We start from the raw sequence: 20666 nt of genomic DNA on the forward strand, positions 1-20666 counted from the left end.
GAAAAATGTATTGGTTAACTCAAGGTTTGAGAGTAGTTAGCTTCAGGTGAAACCAGGTGTCATTATGGCAACACAGTATTTTAAGAGAAACCTCCTTTTAAATTTGTATAGAGAAGGAAAAAAATATTGCTAGTTTGTTTCCTCCTGCTGCTTAAAAGAGATAAAAATGTCTGACACTTGCAGCCTATTTCTTCCATTTGGAGACCCCTGGCCTTCCTGCCTGTTACCCTCTCAACTACGTCTTAAAGAGGTCACAGGGGCAGTCGGCCCTGGGTGGGCTCAAACCACCAATCTCTTGGTTAACAGCTGAAGACTCTTCTTGCTCTCCATCTTTAGCATGTAGCATTATCAGGGAGGCTTCCTGGGTGGCACTTGTGGTTAAGAAGTCTCCTGCCAATGTAGGAAGAGACTCAGGTTTGATCTCTGGATCAGGAAGATCTCCTGGAGTAGGAAATGGCAACCCACTCCAGTATTCTTGCCTGGAAAATCCTATAAGCAGAGAAGCCTGGTAGGTTAATTCTATGAAGTTGCAAAGAGTTGGACATGACTGAGTGACCAAGTACACACACACAAAGGTTAAGACAAAGATCTGATTGTAGAATAGATTCTAGCAACAAATATTAATCAAAACATGTAGAGGAGTGTTGGTAGGATTAGAAGGGAGAAGAAAGGGCCATAAAAAAAATTTTTTTTTGAAATAGCCTGGGATTTAGGAAGATCTAATTCTGGAAAATCTCTTTGTGCTTCACTTTTCCCTTTGAGTTTTTGTTAGTCTCCACCATTCCCTAACAAATTATCACAACTGAGCAAGGCTCTCTTATGATCTCACCTTCCAATGGGTCACAAGGCCAGGTAGGCTTGGCTTGCTTCTCTGCTTGGGACCTCAAAAATCAGAGGGTCTGCTGGGCTTGAGCCCTGATCCTAAGAACCTGGGGAAGATTCCCTTCCAAACTCATTCAAGTGTTCAGCAGAATCAGCTCATGGTGGTTTGGGAACTAAGGTCTCTTTCTCTCCTGGCAGACTCTGCTCTCAGCTTCTAGAAGCCTCCAGAGTCCCTTTCACACACGTGTGTTTTTGTGCCTACTGAGTCACTCAGTTGTGTCCGACTCTTTGCAACCCCATGGACTGTATCCCACTGGGCTCTTCTGTCCACTGAATTTTCCAGGCAAGAACACTGGAGTGGATTGCCATTTCCTTCTTCAGGGGAATCTTCCCAACCCAGGGATTGAACCCTCATCTCCTACATCTCCTGTATTGACAGGCGGATTCTTTACCACTGTGCCTCCTGGGAAGTGGCAAAGTTCAGTTCAGTTCAGCCACTCAGACGTGTCCAACTCTTTGCAATCCCATGAATCGCAGTACGCCAGGCCTCCCTGTCCATCGCCAACTCCCGGAGCTTACTCAAACTCATGTCCATCGAGTTGGTGATGCCATCCAGCCATCTCATCCTCTGTCCTCCTGCCCCTAATCCCTCCCAGCATCAGGGTCTTTTCCAGTGAGTCAACTCTTCGCATGAGGTGGCCAAAGGATTGAAGTTTCAGCTTCAGCATCAGTCCTTCCAATGAACACTCAGGACTGATCTCCTTTAGGATGGATTGGTTGGATCTCTTTGCAGTCCAAGGGACTCTCAAGAGTCTTCTCCAACACCACACTTCAAAAGCATCAATTCTTCGGTGCTCAGCTTTCTTCACAGTCCAACCCTCACATCCATACATGACTACTGGAAAAACCATAGCCTTGACTAGACGGACCTTTGTTGGCAAAGTATGTCTCTGTTTTTTAATATGCTGTCTAGGTTGATCATAACTTTCCTTCCAAGGAGTAAGCGTCTTTTAATTTCATGGCTGCAATCACCATCTGCAGTGATTTTGGAGCCCAGAAAAATAAAGTCTGACACTCTTTCCACTGTTTCCCCATCCATTTCCCATGAAGTGATGGGACCAGATGTCATGATCTTAGTTTTCTGAATGTTGAGCTTTAAGTCAACTTTTTCACTCTCCTCTTTCACTTTCATCAAGAGACTTTTTACTTCCTCTTCACTTTCTGCCATAAGGGTGGTGTCATCTGCATATCTGAGGTTATTGATATTTCTCCTGGCAATCTTGATTCCAGCCTGTGCTTCCTCCAGCCCAGCATTTCTCATGATGTACTCTGCATATAAGTTAAATAAGCAGGGTGACAATATACAGCCTTGACGTACTCGTTTTTCTATTTGGAACCAGTCTATTGGTCCATGTCCAGTTCTAACTGTTGCTTCTTGACCTGCATACAGGTTTCTCAAGAGGTGGGTCAGGTGGTCTGGTATGCCCATCTCTTTCAGAAGTGGCAAAAGGCCCCTGCTATTCAGCAATGGCACTCCTGACTCTTCTTATAATTCAGACCTCTTAGAGGTCTCCTTCTGCCACCAGCCAGAGAAAACTCCCTGCTTTTAAGGTCTTGTGTGATTAATTTTCTCTAGGTAATACAGGATAACAGCCTATATTAAGGTTATTAATTAGTGACCTTAATTACACCTTCAAGATTCCTTTCGCTTGCCATGTATCATATCCACAGGCATGCTGTCTTATAATATTAACAGTTCTTGGAGTTAGAATGGGAATCTTGGGGCAATGTTTTTAGAATTCCATCTCCAGTAAGTCCCTTACATATGAATGAGTCCATTCTGAGAGTCCATTTTTTTCCTAAGTCCAACAAAGTTTACCTAGGTACCCAATTAACACCATCCAATATATGGTACTGTACTGACTAGGTTTATAATACTTTTCACACAGATAATACATAACAAACACATACACACACAAATTTAAAAAAAAAAAAAACACTTTTAATCTTACAGTACACTACCTTGAAAAATACAGTAGTACAGTTGGCATCCAGGGGCTGGCATCCAGTGAACAGGTAAGAAGAGTTACTGACTGGGGGAAAGAGAGGAAGTAGGGGATGGTAGAGCTGAAGGGTCATCAGCAAATAGGAAACAGAGGGCAAGCTGTAGCATCTTTGAAAGTTTGTAACTGGAAGGTTCCTATGTTGGGGACTTCCTGTGTCATGATTAAATGGACACCAGAGGGTAACTTCATTTTCATTAAAATAAGTTTCTGGGCCGCTGATATACTTTATCTCTGATCTACATAAATACCTGCTTTCTGTTTGTGAACCTCAAAATTATTTCCCACATAGCTAAATAAACCAAGTGGCCAGTAGCCATACCTAAACATGTTGGTGGCCAAAAACATCTGGATTGTTGAACGTTCCCAGTAGACTTGTCTTGAAAAATCTAAATCTGTCCCTGTGTTCTTGATTTGTCCTATGCATGGTTTATTATTTCTGTTGACTTAAAAATTTTTTTTACTTACGAGTTTTGAGAGATTCCATCTGTAAATGAAACAGTTCCCTTTATTTCTCATTCACTTTAAATTTCTCAGGGACGTTATCAGTCCCCTTGGGAAAAAAAATGGCATCGCATTTCTTTTTTCCTTTTTCTGTTTAAACATCCCCCTTTCTGAGGTTTACTAGAAATATGCTACAAAAAAGGCTAAAAACAAACTTGCCTATAGAGACTTGAAAGGAAAATAATTCCTTTACTTCACAAAGAACAATTTGGGCCTAAGAATGCATGGGAGCAATTCTTGGGCTATTGAGAGGAACCCAATTTTTCTTCCTCAGATTAATCTCATCATAGATGGGGAATATGGGGTTTTGAAAATAGATGCCTTCTTTTTATTTTTAACTTTCACACTGTTTTTCTTTTCTCTATTATTTTCTGTTAAGCTGGCCAGATCCTTTCAAGAAGTACACTTGGATTTACATATTCTGGGGCTTCCCTGGTGGTTCATAAGATAAAGAATCTGCCTGCAGTGCAGGAGACCCAGGTTCAATCCCTGTGTCAGGAAGATCCCCTGGAGAAGGGAATGGCAACCCACTCCAGTATTCTTGCCTGGAGAATCCCATGGACAGAGGAACCTGGTGGGCTGGGCTGTATAGTCCATGGGATCACAAAGAGTCAAACACGACTGAGTGAATAACATTTTACATATTCTAGATATTTAATGCTTAATTATATAAAGTTATCTTTTCATCCCTTCATTGATCAAATACTTAGTGAGGGCTAAGTCAATGCGAGGCACAGTTCTATTAATAGGTGCTGGGAATGAAGCAGTAAAACAAACAACCAGTTCATTCCTGTGGAGCTTACATGTTAATCATAGCACATATTTATTAATATATGAATAATTAATTAACAAATTATAATTTATTATAATTATAAATAAATTTATATTTAATGAATAAAATAAACATTTTATTAATATAAATTAATGAATAAATAAATATAAGGAAGGCAAGTATCATACTCTATGTGTTACAACAATAAAAGCTATAGAAAAATTTAAAGTAGGATAAGAGCATTACGGAATGTTATGAGTGGTGGCCGAAGTTCTTATTTATTTATTGTGGTCTGTGAATGCCATGTTCCTAAAGCGTGTTTAAGAAGATACGCGAAGGAAGTGAGGAGTAAGCTACTCAGATACCTGCTCCATGCAAAAGGAGCAACATCACAGTGACCCAGGCATGGGAAGACTTTTGAAGGAAAAGCTGCCCTGAGCCCAGAAGTGCTCTCAAGGAGGAAAGGAGGGGAGAATAAGGAATACAAGTGATGTGGGGGTGGGGGGCAGACCGTGTAGAGGTTCCTTGATTTCCTTTCTGAGTGTGATGAACAGCACGGACAAGTTCTGAGAAGAGTGGCATAAGCTGTCTTAAGTTTTGGGTCATCACTCTTATCTTCTGAGTGGGGGACTAGAATGGACCCAGGAAAGCACTTAGGAAGCTCTGACTGCAAGATAGGGTGGTGGCCTGGGCTTGGATGGGAGCAGTAGAGACACTGAGAAATGGTCAGTTCTGAATAGATATGGATTGAAGGTAAGGTTGACAGGACCTGCTCTTGGATTGCACATAGAATGGAAGAGAAAGAGGTCCATCAGCGAGGACTCTAGGTTTGTGGCTGGACCCATGGAAAGAATGGAGCTGCCATTGGCTTTTCTCCGAGGGTAGAGACATGGGAGGAGCCAACCTGGCAAAAGGAAGGGGGAATGGAAAGGTCAGTTTGGGGTGAAGCCCTTCCTATGGAGATGTCTAGTAGGCAGTTGAATACACGTATCTGGAATATAAGGAAGAGACTGAGGTCCAGGTGCACATTTGTCAATAGTCCCAGTAGAGCTGGCTTTGAAATCCACGAGGTGAGATGAGATGATGAGGGAGTGAGAGTAGTGAGAGATGCAAGGACTAAGTCCTGAGAGTGTCCAGCACTTAGAAGTGGTCATTAAGGGAGGGAGCTAGGGAAGGAGCCCAGAATGACCAAACGAGACCATCAGCAGGATTACAGAGAACAATCCAAACCCATACTGCCAATGTTTGGTCCACTTATCACACAATAGCAGTCTGGTCTTCAACATTTCTGCCCCATAAAATGTTGTTTAGAAGTTTTATTGGACCAGTGTCCTGAACTCTGATGAGTCATCAGACCTTTCTGGAATGCACTTGATGCTTTCAGCAGCTCTAGGTACTAGGTACAAGTCAGGAGGAACTTCACAGGTGGCTTAGTGGTAAAGAATCCACCTGCCAAGGCAGGAGACGCAGGAGATGTGGGTTCCATCCCTGTATCAGGAAGATCCTCTGGAGGAGGAAATGGCAACCCACTCCAGTATTCTTGCCTGGAAAATCCCATGGACTGAGGAGCTGGGTAGGCTACAATCCATAGGGTCGCAAAGAGTCCAGCACTGAGTGACTGAGCTTGTATGCACAGGTCAGGAGAACTGAGACTAAGAAGGGCTTGTATAAAGTCACCAAAAAATGAAAGGGGGGAGCTGAGCTTACAATTCAGTGTGAATAGTATGATAAAATGCCTAATATTTATTGAACACGATATTTTTCAGACACCGAGCAGGTATTATTTTAATTAGTTCTCCCAACAACCCCCATAAGATTGATGCTAATATTATTCCGATGAAGAAACTGAGGCTTTGGAAAGTGAATTAACTCAGCCAAGGCTCAGAGTTACTAAATATCAAAGCTGAGATTCAATTCCACATCTGCCTAAGACAGAGTCCTCTCTCCTAAGAGCCACAGCAGGTTTTGATCTTAGACTCAGAGCCTCCCTGGGCTCCTCCCGTTCACACCCGGCTCTTCTGTCTGTGTGTCATCTCCTTGTGTGGTGAGATTTCTCCAACTGCAAAGGCCACTGTGATATTCATCCAGCAAAACCGCAGAACAGCCAATGCAAAACGGCCCCCAAAGAAAATAAGAGCATTTCCTACTCAAGGAGGTATTTGAAAAAGGTCATGGATGCCAGCTGAGGCCATCTGTCTGAGGTTTCTGTATGTGCATGATGTGTGTGTTTCCCTTCTCTTGAGCAAAATGATCTTTAGAATTACCGGAAGGACGGGAGACATCAACGTAAGTCTGCTATCTGCTATTTAAAGCATCAACAACAGGGTTCCCAGCAATAAGAGGAGAATATTTTGTTGTCAGCAAAAGAAATTAACATGTGGGTGGGTGGGGTCTTGGGAAGTGAAACTAGAGAATTACAAATCTAGGGGTCAAGTTCTAGTTGCTTCACTAAGAATGGTAGTCCTGGAGACAGCCTCTTGAGACTGTTTCTCTATTAAATGGGTTTTAAAATGCCTGCCTGGATCTACTCCAGGAAGAATAAATCAGAAAATGTAGGTGAATGTGATATACAAACTATATTCTCCCCTGGAGAATTCCATGGAAAAAGGAGCCCGGCAGGCTACAGACCATGGAGTTGCAGAGTTGGACATGCCTGAGTGACTAACCACACACACACACACACACACACACACACACACACACACGGTGTATTCTTGGGGTTGCTGATTCTGTCTCATTGTGGAATTACCCACATACACCCCGAGAGCGTTCAAGACCCTCTAAAATATCAGAGAGTGAAATGAGTAAAATGGCTGGGGGACTCAGAATGAGGGAGACTCAGACAAAAAGATGAGGACATGGAATCAGGGGTGACAGAAGAGGAGAGAAAAGATAGGAGAGGAACGTGTGTTTTCTTTCATGCTTGATCTATATCCTGATCAGAAAAGACACCCTTAAATCCTAGTATGCACTTCCGTCTGACTTTGTTCTTACCTAGATGGAAGGATAACCCAGCACTGCCTGTGGGCTTGGTATACGAAGGTGTCTCCAAAGAGCCCCTGAGTTACTCTGGTGGAAGCGCTGCTCAGAGCACGATACTGCATGCCTTTGATGAGTTCTTGGGCGTCCGTCACAGCAAGCAGAGTGGTAAATCAGACATTTTTCTTTTTTCTTGTTTTTTTTTTCCTTATCAGAGAGGAAGAGCGGAGCTGTTTTTACCAACTGATAAGTCCAACTATAAGTCAGAAAGTCTATACTCCTCCTGATTAACCAGGAGACTGTGTGCCTACCATCTGTGATTTTATCAAGCCAGTTGGTATCAGAGCTCAGCGGAATGTTGGGTTTTACTTCCAAACTTTAAAACATTGCTGAATTTCCCATAGTCTCCTGTCACTTTATTTGGATCCTTAGGCAGTAGATTGCTTTTTCTAGAGTGGGGGAGTGTTCTGGAGACTGAGGATCAGACACTAGCTGCCAAGTCAGGATGTAGCTGCTGACAGAAATGGGTTCCTCCACTGAAGCCTCTTCCCATAAAAACAGTGCAGCCTCAACCCACATCCCTTTAGACCAGGACAGGGTTCTGCCATCTTGCAAGCTTGAAAAGGTGCCTTTCCTTACCTGCCATCATCAAGCCAAATGCTCAACAGCTGCAAAAAGACATTTCCTAGCATGAAGTTTCTAAACTGGATTAAGAAACAGGAAAAAGATAAAACCAACTAGAATTTGGTCATAGAATCTAGTCTCACCCACAAAAGGCAATTCTCTAGAACTATGATCAATTTTCATGGGTTTCTTTTTTTTTGCGGGGGGGAGTACAATTGCTTTACGATGTCATGTTAGTTTCAGCTGTACAATGAAGTAATTCAGGCATATACACACATATATCCACTTCCTCTTGGACTTCCCCATCCCCTGCCCCATCCCACCTCTAGGTCATCACAGAGCACCGAGTTGAGCCCCCTGTGCTAAAGCAGGTTCCCATTAGCTATCTATTTTGTACCCAGTAATCTACATATGTCAGTCCTACCCTCCCAATGTGTCCACATGTCTGTGTCTCCCCTCCTGCCCTGAAAACAGGCTTGTCTGTACCATTTTTCTAGATTCCATATATATGTGTTAATATATATTGTTTTTCTCATTCTGACTTATTTCACTCTGTGTGACAGACTCAGAGCCCATCCACATCTCTGCAAATGATCTAATATTGTTTCTTTTTCATGACTGAGTAATATTCCATGGGCTTCTGATTTGGTGATGTTAATCATGTACCATGATTAATATTAATACCATAATGAATTTCCTATAAATGATCTCTCTTCTATCTATATTTCCCATAAATATCTATTGACCCGATTTTTCAGCAGTTTGACTTTGAGGCTATTACTAAAACAATTATTCATTCTTTATCTTCTTGCCCTCAGAAACTTTTATCACTGTCCTCTTCCTTAGCACTCCCTCTAAAATAAAGCACTTGAGAAACAAAATTTAGCGGAATAAATAGCTCCTCCGTTTAAGGGTCTGTGCCTTACCTTTGTGGATACACCTCATGTGACTAGTGAGATATTTTGCCCACATTTCAGAGATGATAACTATTTATACATTGGCTGGTAGAGCTGGTTCCAGGTTAGTTATCTGAAATGGGGCTTGCTTCTTTTCCCTTCCTCATTTCCAATCAACATTTGGAGGCTTTGGGAATTCCCTGGTGGTCCAGTGATTAAGACCCTGTGCTTCCTATAGGGCGGGTGGAGCTTCAGTCTCTGGTCAGGGAACTAAGTTCTCACATGCTGAGTGAGGGAGCCAAAATATTTTTTTAAAAAAATAAAAAAGAGAAAAAGCTTTGGAGGATGTGATGTCTGTAAGCAAAAGAGCCGGCCAAATGGACTGGATACTGTTAGGATGAGTAGTGAGGATCAGGGCGCCATAATGTCTTAACAGACAGACAGGTTTGCTCGTCTTTCCACGGGGAGTTACAGCCTTGTCCCGCCATCTTTCTTTCAGCTGAGTTTCTGCACAGGATGAGGGATTACATGCCTCCTTCGCACAGGGCCTTCGTAGAAGAAATTCGCGTGGCTCCTTCCGTGAGGGCCCACGTCCTCTCCTCTGGGAACGGCCAGCTTCTGACGGCCTATAACCAGTGTGTGGAGAGCCTGGCAGCGCTGCGCACCCACCACCTGGCCCTGGTGACCAAGTACCTCATCACGGCCGCATCCAAAGCAAAGGCCCGGAGGACGAGCCACCTCCCGAGGCCCCCTCGGGCCCTCGAGGCGAGGGGCACCGGGGGGACGGCCGTCGTGAGCTTCCTGAAGAGCGTCAGGGATAAGACGCTGGAGGCACGGCTCCACCCGAGCGGCTAAGCGAGCGCCCTCTCCCCGGAAACGCCAACCCAGCAATGGCGGGAGGTCTCCCCTTGGCCTCCTCTGGCGGCACAGCGGGCGGGCCTGGAGAATGGGGCCAAGGCTCTGTCTGGAATAGTCTGAAAGGAACCTCAGTGCCGTTGTTCATGTCCTTGCTCCCCAGAACACTGCCTTCTCCTTTACTGAGACCTGTTCTCAGAAGAGAGTTTTCATGGCCTGAAACTTATCTTTCCCTCTCTAGTTACTGTTTTATAGCAAACAGCTCTGGATTACCCCTTTAGAACCAACCACCACCCCTCGCCCTAACCGGGAGCAAGTATACTCCTATTCTGTTTGTCCAACTATAGAAACCCAATCTACATTTCACTAATCAAATAAAATTGCTTATGCATGGATCACCTTGCTGATTTCTCAAAAAACAAAATCAAAACTTGCCTGCCTCCATTCATGTACTCACCAGCTTATTAAGTTCCTACCGAGTCCTGGCTTAGGGGCTGTGCTGCGCTGCGCTTAGTCGCTCAGTCGTGTCCGACTCTTTGCAAGGCCACAGACTGCAGCCCACCAGGCTCCTCTGGCCATGGGATTCTCCAGGCAAGAATACTGGAGTAGGCTGCCATGCCCTCCTGCAGGGGATCTTCCCAACCCAGGGATCGAACCCAGGTCTCTCACATTATGAGCAGATTCTTTACCATCTGAGCCACCAGGAAAGCCCATTAATACTGCAGTGGGTAGCCATTCCCTTCTCCAGGGGATCTTCCCAACCCAGGAATCAAGCCAGGGTCTCCTGCATTGCAGGCAGATTCTTTACCAGCTGAGCTACCAGGGAAGTCTGGCTTTGGTGGTTGCAGAAAGGCTTTTCCAGGCCCCAGGCTACCACTCTCCCCCTGCATGTGTGGAACTTGGGGGCAGAAAGTTGGAAACACTCCAGGGGAGGTGAAGAGGGAAGAGGAAGTGGAGGACAAGACTCTGAAATCACCAGCGTGGAAACGGGTACTTAATGTTACGGGAACAGATAAGGCATAGCCACACAGTTCAGAAGTTCGTAATTTCTATTTCAGTTTCCTTCTTTATTTTTAGAAGAATGATTCTTTCTTCTTATGCTGAAAGTCTGTATTTGTAAAATGGATGAATTGATCTTTCTGGACTCTCCTCAATGCCCAAGACCCTTGATAAGAAACCAGTACAATTTTTGGGGTGCCAGGAAGGCCCTACATCCTCTGAGGACTTGGTCTTGCCAAAAATAAAAAATAAAAAGGGAAGGTGTGGATGATGCAGCCAAGAGCACGTGGTCTGAGTGGACCAAGAAAAACTCTGATGGTGTCCTCTCTGTCTACAGTTTAGGTCAGAGTCTAAGCTCAGAAGGCAGAGGCTCTCATCACTCATAAAGCCTTTTCTATCCATGTACCATCCTTGTGTTTGACAAGTCAATTGTAAAACTTAAGAAATGTGCTTGGATATATTTATTTCTCTTTGATTTGCTCTCCTAACTGCTCTAACTTGGTATCAATAAACCCAGACCGCTTGTACACCAGGTCCAAGGAGGCGGATCAAGTAGAAACACCATAGCTGGTGATTCAAAACATCGCCCATCATTGCTGTCATTCTTGTTCAAAAAGAACATAACATTTAAGATACGTTTGAATTCTGACTTTGAATTCTGACTTCTCCATTTTGAAAATTTATTTTGCTTAATTAATGTAGAGTTGATTTGCAATATTGTGTTAGTTTCAGGTGTACAACAATGTGATTTTGTTATACATATAGCTATGGATGAATATAGATACATTGACCAAATTCAGAATATCCTTTATTCTCAGCTTCCTGTTTTTTTTTTTAATGCACTTTCTTTCCTTAAAAAAAAATTTATTTATTTTAATTGGAGGATACTTGCTTTCCAAAATTATGATGGCTTTTTGCCATACCCATACATCAGCATGAATCAGCCATAGGCATGCATGTGTTCCCCTCATCCTGAAGTCCCCTCCAACCCTCTCCCCACCCCATCCCTCTAGGTTGTCACAGAGCACTGGCTTTGGGTTCCGTGCATCATACATCAAACTCCCACTGGCGATCTATTTTACATATGGTAATTATATGTTTCAATGCTTTTCTCTCAAATCATCCCACCCTCTCCTTCTCCCATGGAGTCCAAAAGTCTGTCCTTTAAGTCTGTCTCCTTTGCTGCCCTGCGTATAGGACCATTGGTACCATCTTTCTAGGTTTCATATATAAGCATTAGTGTACGGTATTTGTCTTTCTCACTTACTTCATTCTGTATAATAGGCTCTAGGTTCATCCACCTCATTAGAACTGACTCAAATGTGTTCCTTTTTACAGCTGAGTAATATAGTCCATTGTGTATAAGCACCACAACTTCCTTATCCACTCATCTGCTGATGGACATCTAAGTTGCTTCCATATCCTAGCTGTTGTAAATAGTCTCAATTTCTGTTTCTTATAGTCAAGATGACCTTTCATAATCAAGATTGGTCTCAGGGTGGTTATAAGTCACAAACGTTATAGTTCTTGTCATGGAGGAAACATTAATGAAAGTTTGGTTGTGGGGTGAGGTTGAGAGCATCGTACAGACACCAGTACAAGAGAGAACACTGTATTCCTCCAGCTTCTTGGATTCATGGAGCCTGCTTGGCAATAAAAAATGACTATTTATCATTTATCATTTGGGGATCCTAGGAAGTAGAAAGTGACCAAAGTGTGGATTTAAAGAGAGGAAAAAACCTGGGTCCATATTCCAGTTTTGTCACATTTCATGACAGGCGAATTATTCAATCTTTCAGAGCCATAGTTCACTCACTTGAGGGGAGCTAAACTAGAGAGTGAGTGAAAAACTGGTGGTTATGGTATTTTATTATGTGACCTTGAACTAGGGGGAGCAGTGTCTATGGCTTCCTGAGAACTAGAAGGAAAGTTGGACCTGTCTCTATCCTGCACTTGGTAAAGAAAACAGGTACATGGCCTCAAAACAGGCAAGCAAAGTGAGACAGAACCTGGAATTTTCTTGAAATAAGTAGGCCTGAGTTGGGAGTTATGAAGGGCTTTGAGAACTTAAAAAAGAATGCCAGTTCAGTCTAGGTTTTAAATTTAGGCTTATATCAATGAAAAAATGTTTTTCCACTGAGAGCGACCAGATTCACAAAGAATCGTCTTCCCTGGAATCCTTTCAACAGATCCAAGCCCACACAAAGAGACCACAAGGATTGACTCTGAGCAGGTTTTCAGTAAATGTTGAATAACTAGAAAACCAGGTAGACTGAAGAAAGCTGGAAGGGAAGTGAGCAAAGTGTGGCCTCTCGAAGCTTTCAGAATGTTTTGTTTGTTTTCATTATAAAAGGATGAAATCAGTGCAAACCAGAGTTTCTTTGCCAAGGAACCAACTCCTAATTCATGTCCAAGCTTTGATTTCTAGGGCCAAGTGAGTTCCATTTTCAGCTTTATGGCAGAGTAGGGAAAACAAAGCTTCCATAATAATAATAATTAAAAAAAAACACATTTCCCCCCAAGAATTCTAGAGATAAAGGGTGTACACATCAGTGGGGGAAAATGACTTACTGTATGGTTGAAATGATGTGGTGATGATGATGGTATGAGGAAGTTAGCACAAGCTTGAATAAAAAGTAGAAGTATAGGCTTGACATGTAGGCTCAGAAACTCTGTATCTGTATGTATCTATACTTATGTCTATACCTACATCTACATCCATACCTATCCCAAGAGGAAGACCCAGGGAGAACCAATGCTGTGGTTCAAGTCTGAAAGCAGTCTGCTGGAGAATTCTTTCCTTCTCAGGGGAGGATGAACCAAAAGGTCTATTAAGACCTTCACCTGATTAGATGAGACCCACCCACCTAGGTGGGGCTTCCTAGGTGGCACTAGTGGCAAAGAACCCGCCTGCCAATGCAGGAGATGTAAAAGACACAGGTTCAGTCCCTGGGTTGGGAAGATCCCCTGGAGGAGGGCATGGCAACTCACTCCAGTATTCTTGCCTGGAGAATCCCATGGACAGAGGAACCTAGTGGGTTACAGTGCATGGGGTCACAAAGAGGCAACTTAGCACATGCCCACCCTCATCTAGGGTGGGGCAATCTGTTTTACTCAAAGTCCACAGACTTAAATGTTAATTTCATCCCCAACGCCCTCACAGCAACATCCATAAAATAGTGTTTGACCAAATATCTGGGCATCTGGCCAAGGGGATCAATTAAATTAGTCATCCCAGACTTCCTTGAGAAATTGTGAAGTCTAACACACACTCTCCCCATGCTCTGTAATAGCAGAAGAATTTTCCTTTGTAATGATGGAGAGGAGGCAAAAAAATGGCACAAGGTTGAGCCATCGTCTAAGAGAGGCAGGGAAAGCATGCAGTAGTGGAGTGAGCAGACAGCACCAGGAAAATCAAGGAGCCCCACCCAGAAAAAGCTGACCTCGTTCACATCTGAAAGCTCATTATGCTGGGGATCCATGTGCAAAGGAACCACTGTCTCTCTTAATGGCAATCAAACCCTCTCGGCTCTGAGGCCGAGAATGTAGGACAAGTCTTCCTTCCTACACTGGTTTCTTTACCAAGGAAGAAGTTCCTCTTCCTTCTGAGAAGGTGGAACAAGGTGTTAAGGTCCGAAACCCTGTAGATTCACCTTCTCCTTGGGGGCCCCCCAACCACCCACCCCTGTTGGTGACAGCATGGAGTCCTTCCTATTCTCTGCTCTTATCCAGCTAGGATGAGTTTAGTAATTTTTCCAAGAATTTTAAAGATTCAGGCTTTCAGACTACAGGAAGTTTTATCTCCCAGAAAAAAAATTTTTTAAAGTTGGTTATTTATTTATTTTTGTCTTGACAGTTTTATTTTTATTTTTGAAAAATGAGTGTCTTTATTTAGACAAGGCCTTAGGGCTTCCCTGCTGGCCCAGATGGTTAAGAAACCACCTGCTATGCGGGAGGCCTGGGTTTGATCCCTGGGTTGGGAAGATCCCCTGGAGAAAGGAAAGGCTACCCACTCTGGTATTCTTGCCTAGAGAATCCCCATGGACAGAGGAGCCTGGTTGGCTATATGGTCCACGGGGTCATGAAGAGTTGGCCAGGACTGAGCGACTAAGCACAATTGGAGCTTGATGGATTAGTCACTGTTTTACTCAAAATGATGCATTTATCCGGGGCAAGACTTAGTTTTCTTCACCTTCTACAGAAGAAAGAGCTGCAACAGTGCCTTAAAAGTTGGGGAGGACTTAAAAACTTGGATGATTTTAAAAGAAGACAAACAAAAAGTGCAAAGGAAAAACCTGGAGATTGCAGAACTAACGTGTCATGCTCTCCCTGTAGGCTTGCAAGCCTCACACCATCCTGATCCCCAAGCCTCCTTCAGGTCAAACCTGGACACAAAGACCTCTCAGTTTACACGACATCAACCACACAGGAGCTCAGAGACGGAGTTCCCCTTTCCTCACTATTAGTCGTATTTCACTTTCTGTAGTTTACAAACCAGGGTTAAAGTCAAAATGAAACTAAACCACCACAACAAAAGCATGCTTAAAACCTATGAGATCTTATCCAATTTAAGATTTGGGACAGAAAACTTTCTGTACCTACAAACCAATTATTCCTTCCATGACACTGGATTGCACCCACCAAATTGTGTGTTTCATTTCCTTGCGCACAGATGTTCTCTTTGCTTTGCTAATGGAAGAAATGTTATTCTCTTTCTTTGTTCACTTAACAGTAAACTTAATAAAGAAGTTGGATATCATCGCTTTCTGAAATGCCTTTGCTAGTTAATTTTTGCAGTTTAGCATCTGTTTGCCAGCAACATTAAAAAACTGAGTTCTTGAATACGAGCATCGTCAAAAATAAATGATTTTGTTTTGTTGCAAGGTCATTTCCTTTGTAAACTCACAAATCTGTTGGTTCACATGGTTCTATAGCTGTGTATAGATTCCAAACCAAACTCAATTATGTATTTTCCTTTCATTGTCTATAACTAATTTTTTTTTTTTTTCTTCCTAAAGGTATCAGTCAGAGATTGGGCTGCCGTCTTTTGGGGAAGCATTTTCAGTATAACATGAGACTTCACTTTGACCCTTCACAGGCCACCTCCCGCCTCACAAGAAATGAGAACTGGAATAATCATGTTTGGCCTTCAGGGTAACCAAATATCTAGAGAATCAAATGGGCAACCCATTTGGGTCATCCTAGTTGCACCCCAAGAACCCACCACCATATACCCGACAGCCACCTTCTAGATCGTGCTCTGGGTAGTTGGAGCCCAGAATTCTTGCATAAATGGTCCCCAGATGGCCTCTGAAACCTGCACAGCCCTCTCTCCATGTACTAGAGAGAGGAGGGTACATTTTTCTGCCTGGCTCTCTATTATTTTTGTTTCCCATGGGGCCAAATTCAAACTAACTTCCAGCCCATTGGCAGTCATTCAGAAAGCTAGATTCCATTCCTTGCCATGATTTATGGTGTTTGATTTATGGTGTTTCATCAGACAAGATAACAACAGTGATAAAAACTAATAATGAAAATAAATAATAATTATCCACATAGTGTTATTAATTTATCACTGAAATATTAAAACATAAATCTCTACTTGAAATTATAGTTTTATATTTGGCTTTACTTTTCTGTTACACAAATGCTATTATTTCAATAAAACAATTGACTAGTTAACCCTGGCATTAGTAGTGGTTAAGAACAGGACTAAGTAAACCAATACTGTGTACTTGTCTTCAATCTAATTATCTGAACTTTTCAAAAGGGGTCGGTTAACATGATTGCAATAGTCACAAGGTGAAAAATCGAACTCTCACCATCTCCATACAAAGAAAGCACCATAGTCAACCCACAGGTAAAGTTGGAGAGATTGTGAACTTGGGAGTAAAAGGCAGTCCTTGGGGTGAGCATCAGTGGGGGACCCGTTCCTGTGAACCACAAACCACAGTTGCCAACATCGGCGACTAGTGGCCATGACTATAGAAGAGAGGTAATCTACATTAGATCTATTTTTTTAAAAAAGGGTGTCCACACCTCCAAGGTGTATGTAATCTTAGTACCGCATTCAGGGATCCCACCCACACCTCTTGCTTTGAAAGGCAGAGTCTTAACAAGTGGACCACTCGGGAAATCCTGTTTCACATCCATTTGACATTGAAAACGCTGTTACTTTCAGCTCCTGTTTGGGGGTCTGTCACGAGGGTTTTGCACTTTTCTAGTCATCTATGAACACAAGATTGAAAAGTGAGATCTTTTATGTCCTAATGAAGGGTTTCCCAGGACATGGAACTTGTCCTTTGCTGAGAGCAGGACAGAATGCAGCAACCCAGTGGGGTCACCCTAACTAACCCCCCAAGAGCCCACACCACCTTCACCACCACCACCTTCTAGATCTTTCTCTGGGTACTCGGAGCCTGGAATCCTTGCATAAATGGTCCCAAGATGGCTTCTGAAACCTACACAGCCCTCTCTCCTGGAGTCGCTCCTGGAGCCAGCGCTGTTTATTCCCTGGGCCCACAGCAAGTATGCGGGGAGCAGGGGCTTGTTGTTGCAGAGCCGGAACGCTGCCGGTGCTCTGCCAGGAGACTGGGGTGTTGTGAGCAGGAGGGCATGGTCCCCGGAGGTGTGCAACAGAGCAGACCTGGAAACTGAGAGCTATGCCTGAGTCCCTCTGTTTCCAGGCCTCCACTTTCATACAAGATTCTCAGGGGTCTGGGAATTTTAACCTGAAGATGGGCTTCCAGGTTATTACAAAAGTTTTTTTTTTTTTTTTTTCCTATGTGGGATGATGGAACACCTTTATATTTAATAATTTGTTATCTTGATTTATCACTTTTAAATATGTGTAGACATGGCAATTGGATGTCCATTTACAAGGAAAGGTCCTGGCAGAATCAGGGGGTAGGGATTGCTTCAGACCTGAAGTTGTTTTGTTTTTGTTTTTGTTTTTGCTGTTTTTGCTGTTTTGTTTTCTTTACCTCTTCACCTGTAATCTTTTTGTTTTTTTCACTCTCCCAGTCAAGAATATCATGAGGCTATAACTTAGAGTTCATGATTGAGTGACCGGGTCTCAGTGAATCTCCTAAAATTATTTGCAGAACTTGCATAAGAAGACATACCTTTTTTCTGGAGAGGAGGGGTCATAATTTGAGCAGATTCATGAGTTTTCATTATACACAAAACATTAAATAGCACATCATAAAAAGAAAAGTTGTATTGCAGAACACTTCTTTTTCATGTTTTACCTTAGCTTGCAAGTCTGCTCTGTCACCACTAGAGGGCAACAGTGACCTGCAAGATAGCTCCCGCCTAAGCAAAATCACTGCAGATGGTGACCGCAGCCATGAGGTTAAAAGACGCTTTACTCCTTGGAAGGAAAGTTATGACCAACCTAGACAGCATATTAAAAAGCAGAGACATTACTTTGCCTACAAAGGTCTGTCTGGTCAAGGCTATGGTTTTTCCAGTGGTCATGTATGGATGTGAGAGTTGGACTGTGAAGAAAGCTGAGGGCCGAAGAATTGATGCTTTTGAACTGTGATGTTGGAGAAGACTCTTTAGAGTCCTTTGGACTGCAAGGAGATCCAACCAGTCCATCCTGAAGGAGATAAGTCCTGGGTGTTCATTGGAAGGACTGATGCTGAAGCTGAAACTCCAATCCTTTGGCTACCTCATGCGAAGAGTTGACTCATTGGAAAAGACCCTCATGCTGGGAGGGTTTGGGGGCAGGAGGAGAAGGGGACGACAGAGGATGAAATGGCTGGATGGCATCACTGACTCGATGGACATGTGTTTGAGTAAACTCCGGGAGTTTGTGATGGACAGGGAGGCCTGGTGTGCTGCGATTCATGGGGTCGCAAAGAGTCGGACACCACTGAGCGACTGAACTGAACTGAACTGAACTGAAGCAAGATGTAGCTTCCCAATCATCTCCCAGGTCAAATGATTTTTCTGTTTTCCAGAATTGTCTCTCTAGTGGTGTGATTCCTGCTCATTTTTTTAAATTTAATTTAATTTTATTTGGTTGCACCACTTGGCTTACAGGATCTTAGTTCTTTTACCAAGGATTGAACATGGGGGCCTCATCAGTGAAAGTACAGAGCCCTAACCACTGGACTGCTGGGGAATTACTGATTGCTTCCTTGGGAGAAATGTCGAATTTTTCTACATAAATGACACAGTATTAATAAAAGTATTTTGGTGAGTAAAAGAAATAGAATTGTCTCTTTCTTTGTGGTAGGACTGAGGAATGTTGGGAGGTTATCACCCAGGAAGAGGTTATCACTCTTCCTCCAGACAGAATCACAGTAATCCATCCTGATAGATCTGTCCGTGTGCAAAAGCAAATTCTGTTTTATTTGTAAATGTTAATAAGGATATTTTGGGTGGTAGAGCTGTGGATAACTTGTATTCCTCTTCTTCAGAGCTTTCATTATTAAAAAGAAAAACACTGATCCCTGTTGTTTTAAAAAGTTGAAGAGGAATTCTTCCTCCTGCCTCAATGACCAGTGTTATCTGGGAATCTTTACTGTCAGGGATGCTTAAATGCTGGCCAAATGTGAAAGGAAGATTGGTAACAGAACTTGAGATCGAAAAGAAAGAGCATGTAAATACTACAAACAGGAAAGGACAAACACTGCCTTGGGCTTAGAAAGACATTAGCTGGGGCTTCACCTGGAAGAAAAGACAGATGTCATCACTGATAAATAGTTCTGTCCTCATGGCCCCCTGCACCTCCACTCAGAGCTACTGCATCCTGACCGGTGAGTGACTCCTATGGAATTCCTACCATGGGAAGAGGTTAGTGGTGGAGTCCATACTTACAAATAGATGGTCCGCATAAAGATGTCCTACCAGGGCAACTGCTCAAGTCATATTCAAAATTGGAAGGGGAGCGTTCTGGTGAACGGGGGCATGAGAAAGAACAGGCAATGTGACCATCTGCTCAACATCACCACTTTCAACCTTCTTCTAAAATACAAAACAAGCCCGAAAAGAAAACAAACATAAAGCACCCTTATTTATCATCTCCCTAGTCTGTTAATTTCCAATACAGAAATTAAAACAGAGAATAAAAAACCCCTGATATGAAACGAATGAAAACAATAAATGTAGACTCTACATTGCAAAAATGCCCTGTAGCCACGTATTACACACATTCGGGATTAGTGCTCTCAACACAGAGCAAGAAGCCCGCAGAAATCTACTCATAGCACCCTCCCTTCTATGTCACTGGTCTGGGTACAAATCCCAGTTCTTCTAGTCAATACACTTGTGACATTTCTGTGGGTCATTTTCAGTGTGATAATGATACTCACCTTACAGGGTATGATGATTACATGAGCTAATGTAAAAACATATACATCATTTAGACCAGTAACTACAAAGATCAAACACTATGCAACTATTTACTGCTGTGATTGTTGCTATCGGTCATTTCCAGAGACTGGTAGAAACACAATTGAACAGTGTGGAAGGAAATTTTTTTTTTTTTATTTTTATTTTTTATTGAAGTATAGTTGCTTTACAATGTTGTGTTAGGTTCTGCTATACAGCAAAGTGAATATGTGTGTGTGTGTGTATCTACCTATCTATCTATCTTTGCCCTCTCTTTGGGGTTTCCTCCCCATATAGGTCACCACAGAAGAAGACATATCTTCTACAGCAGAGTCCCCTGTGCTGTAGATTAGATTTTCATTAGTTATCTTTTTTACACATAGTAGTGTATGAAATTTCAGTCACGCATTCCTAAACCTAAGGCATAGAGTCAAGAAGAGTTCGGCTCATTTCTGTCCTCTCAGGCTTCACCTAGAAGGGAATTTATGCTCTAAGAACCCCAGAGGAAGGCCATGGGGAAAACTGAGAAATTTCTATGGTATTACATGGTCATCTTCTTAGAGAAATATTTTTCTGACTTTGCTTGATTACTACCTTGTTCACAAAAAAAAAAAAAAAAAGAAAGAAAGAAAAGAAAAACTTCTCCAATTCTAGATTCTAAACACTATAAAGTGACAAGTTTTAAAATATATAACTAAAATCATATCATTGTTGCTGTGAAACTTTATAATACTCTTTGAAAGAAATGGAGATACTATAGATTTCAGACAAAAACTGGAACTAAAGACTCACTAAAGACTCATAAGTGCA

General features: G+C 42.6%; 1 protein-coding gene across 5 annotated transcripts in view; it reads left to right on the forward strand.

The window, feature by feature from the left end:
- The window catches only part of IDO2 (indoleamine 2,3-dioxygenase 2), a 65145-nt gene extending 55234 nt beyond the window's left edge, over positions 1-9911 (forward strand). For all 5 annotated transcript variants that reach the window (XM_043454584.1, XM_043454586.1, XM_043454585.1 and 2 more), the window contains 2 exons: positions 7160-7308; positions 9160-9911. In XM_043454584.1, the coding sequence (XP_043310519.1) occupies positions 7160-7308; positions 9160-9515 (505 nt within the window). In that variant the 3' untranslated portion in view covers positions 9516-9911. The remainder of the gene's footprint in view (positions 1-7159; positions 7309-9159) is intronic.
- The last annotated feature ends 10755 nt before the right edge of the window (positions 9912-20666 follow it).

Source organism: Cervus canadensis, chromosome 31 (genome assembly GCF_019320065.1).
Source record: "Cervus canadensis isolate Bull #8, Minnesota chromosome 31, ASM1932006v1, whole genome shotgun sequence".
Lineage (NCBI taxonomy): Eukaryota > Metazoa > Chordata > Mammalia > Artiodactyla > Cervidae > Cervus > Cervus canadensis.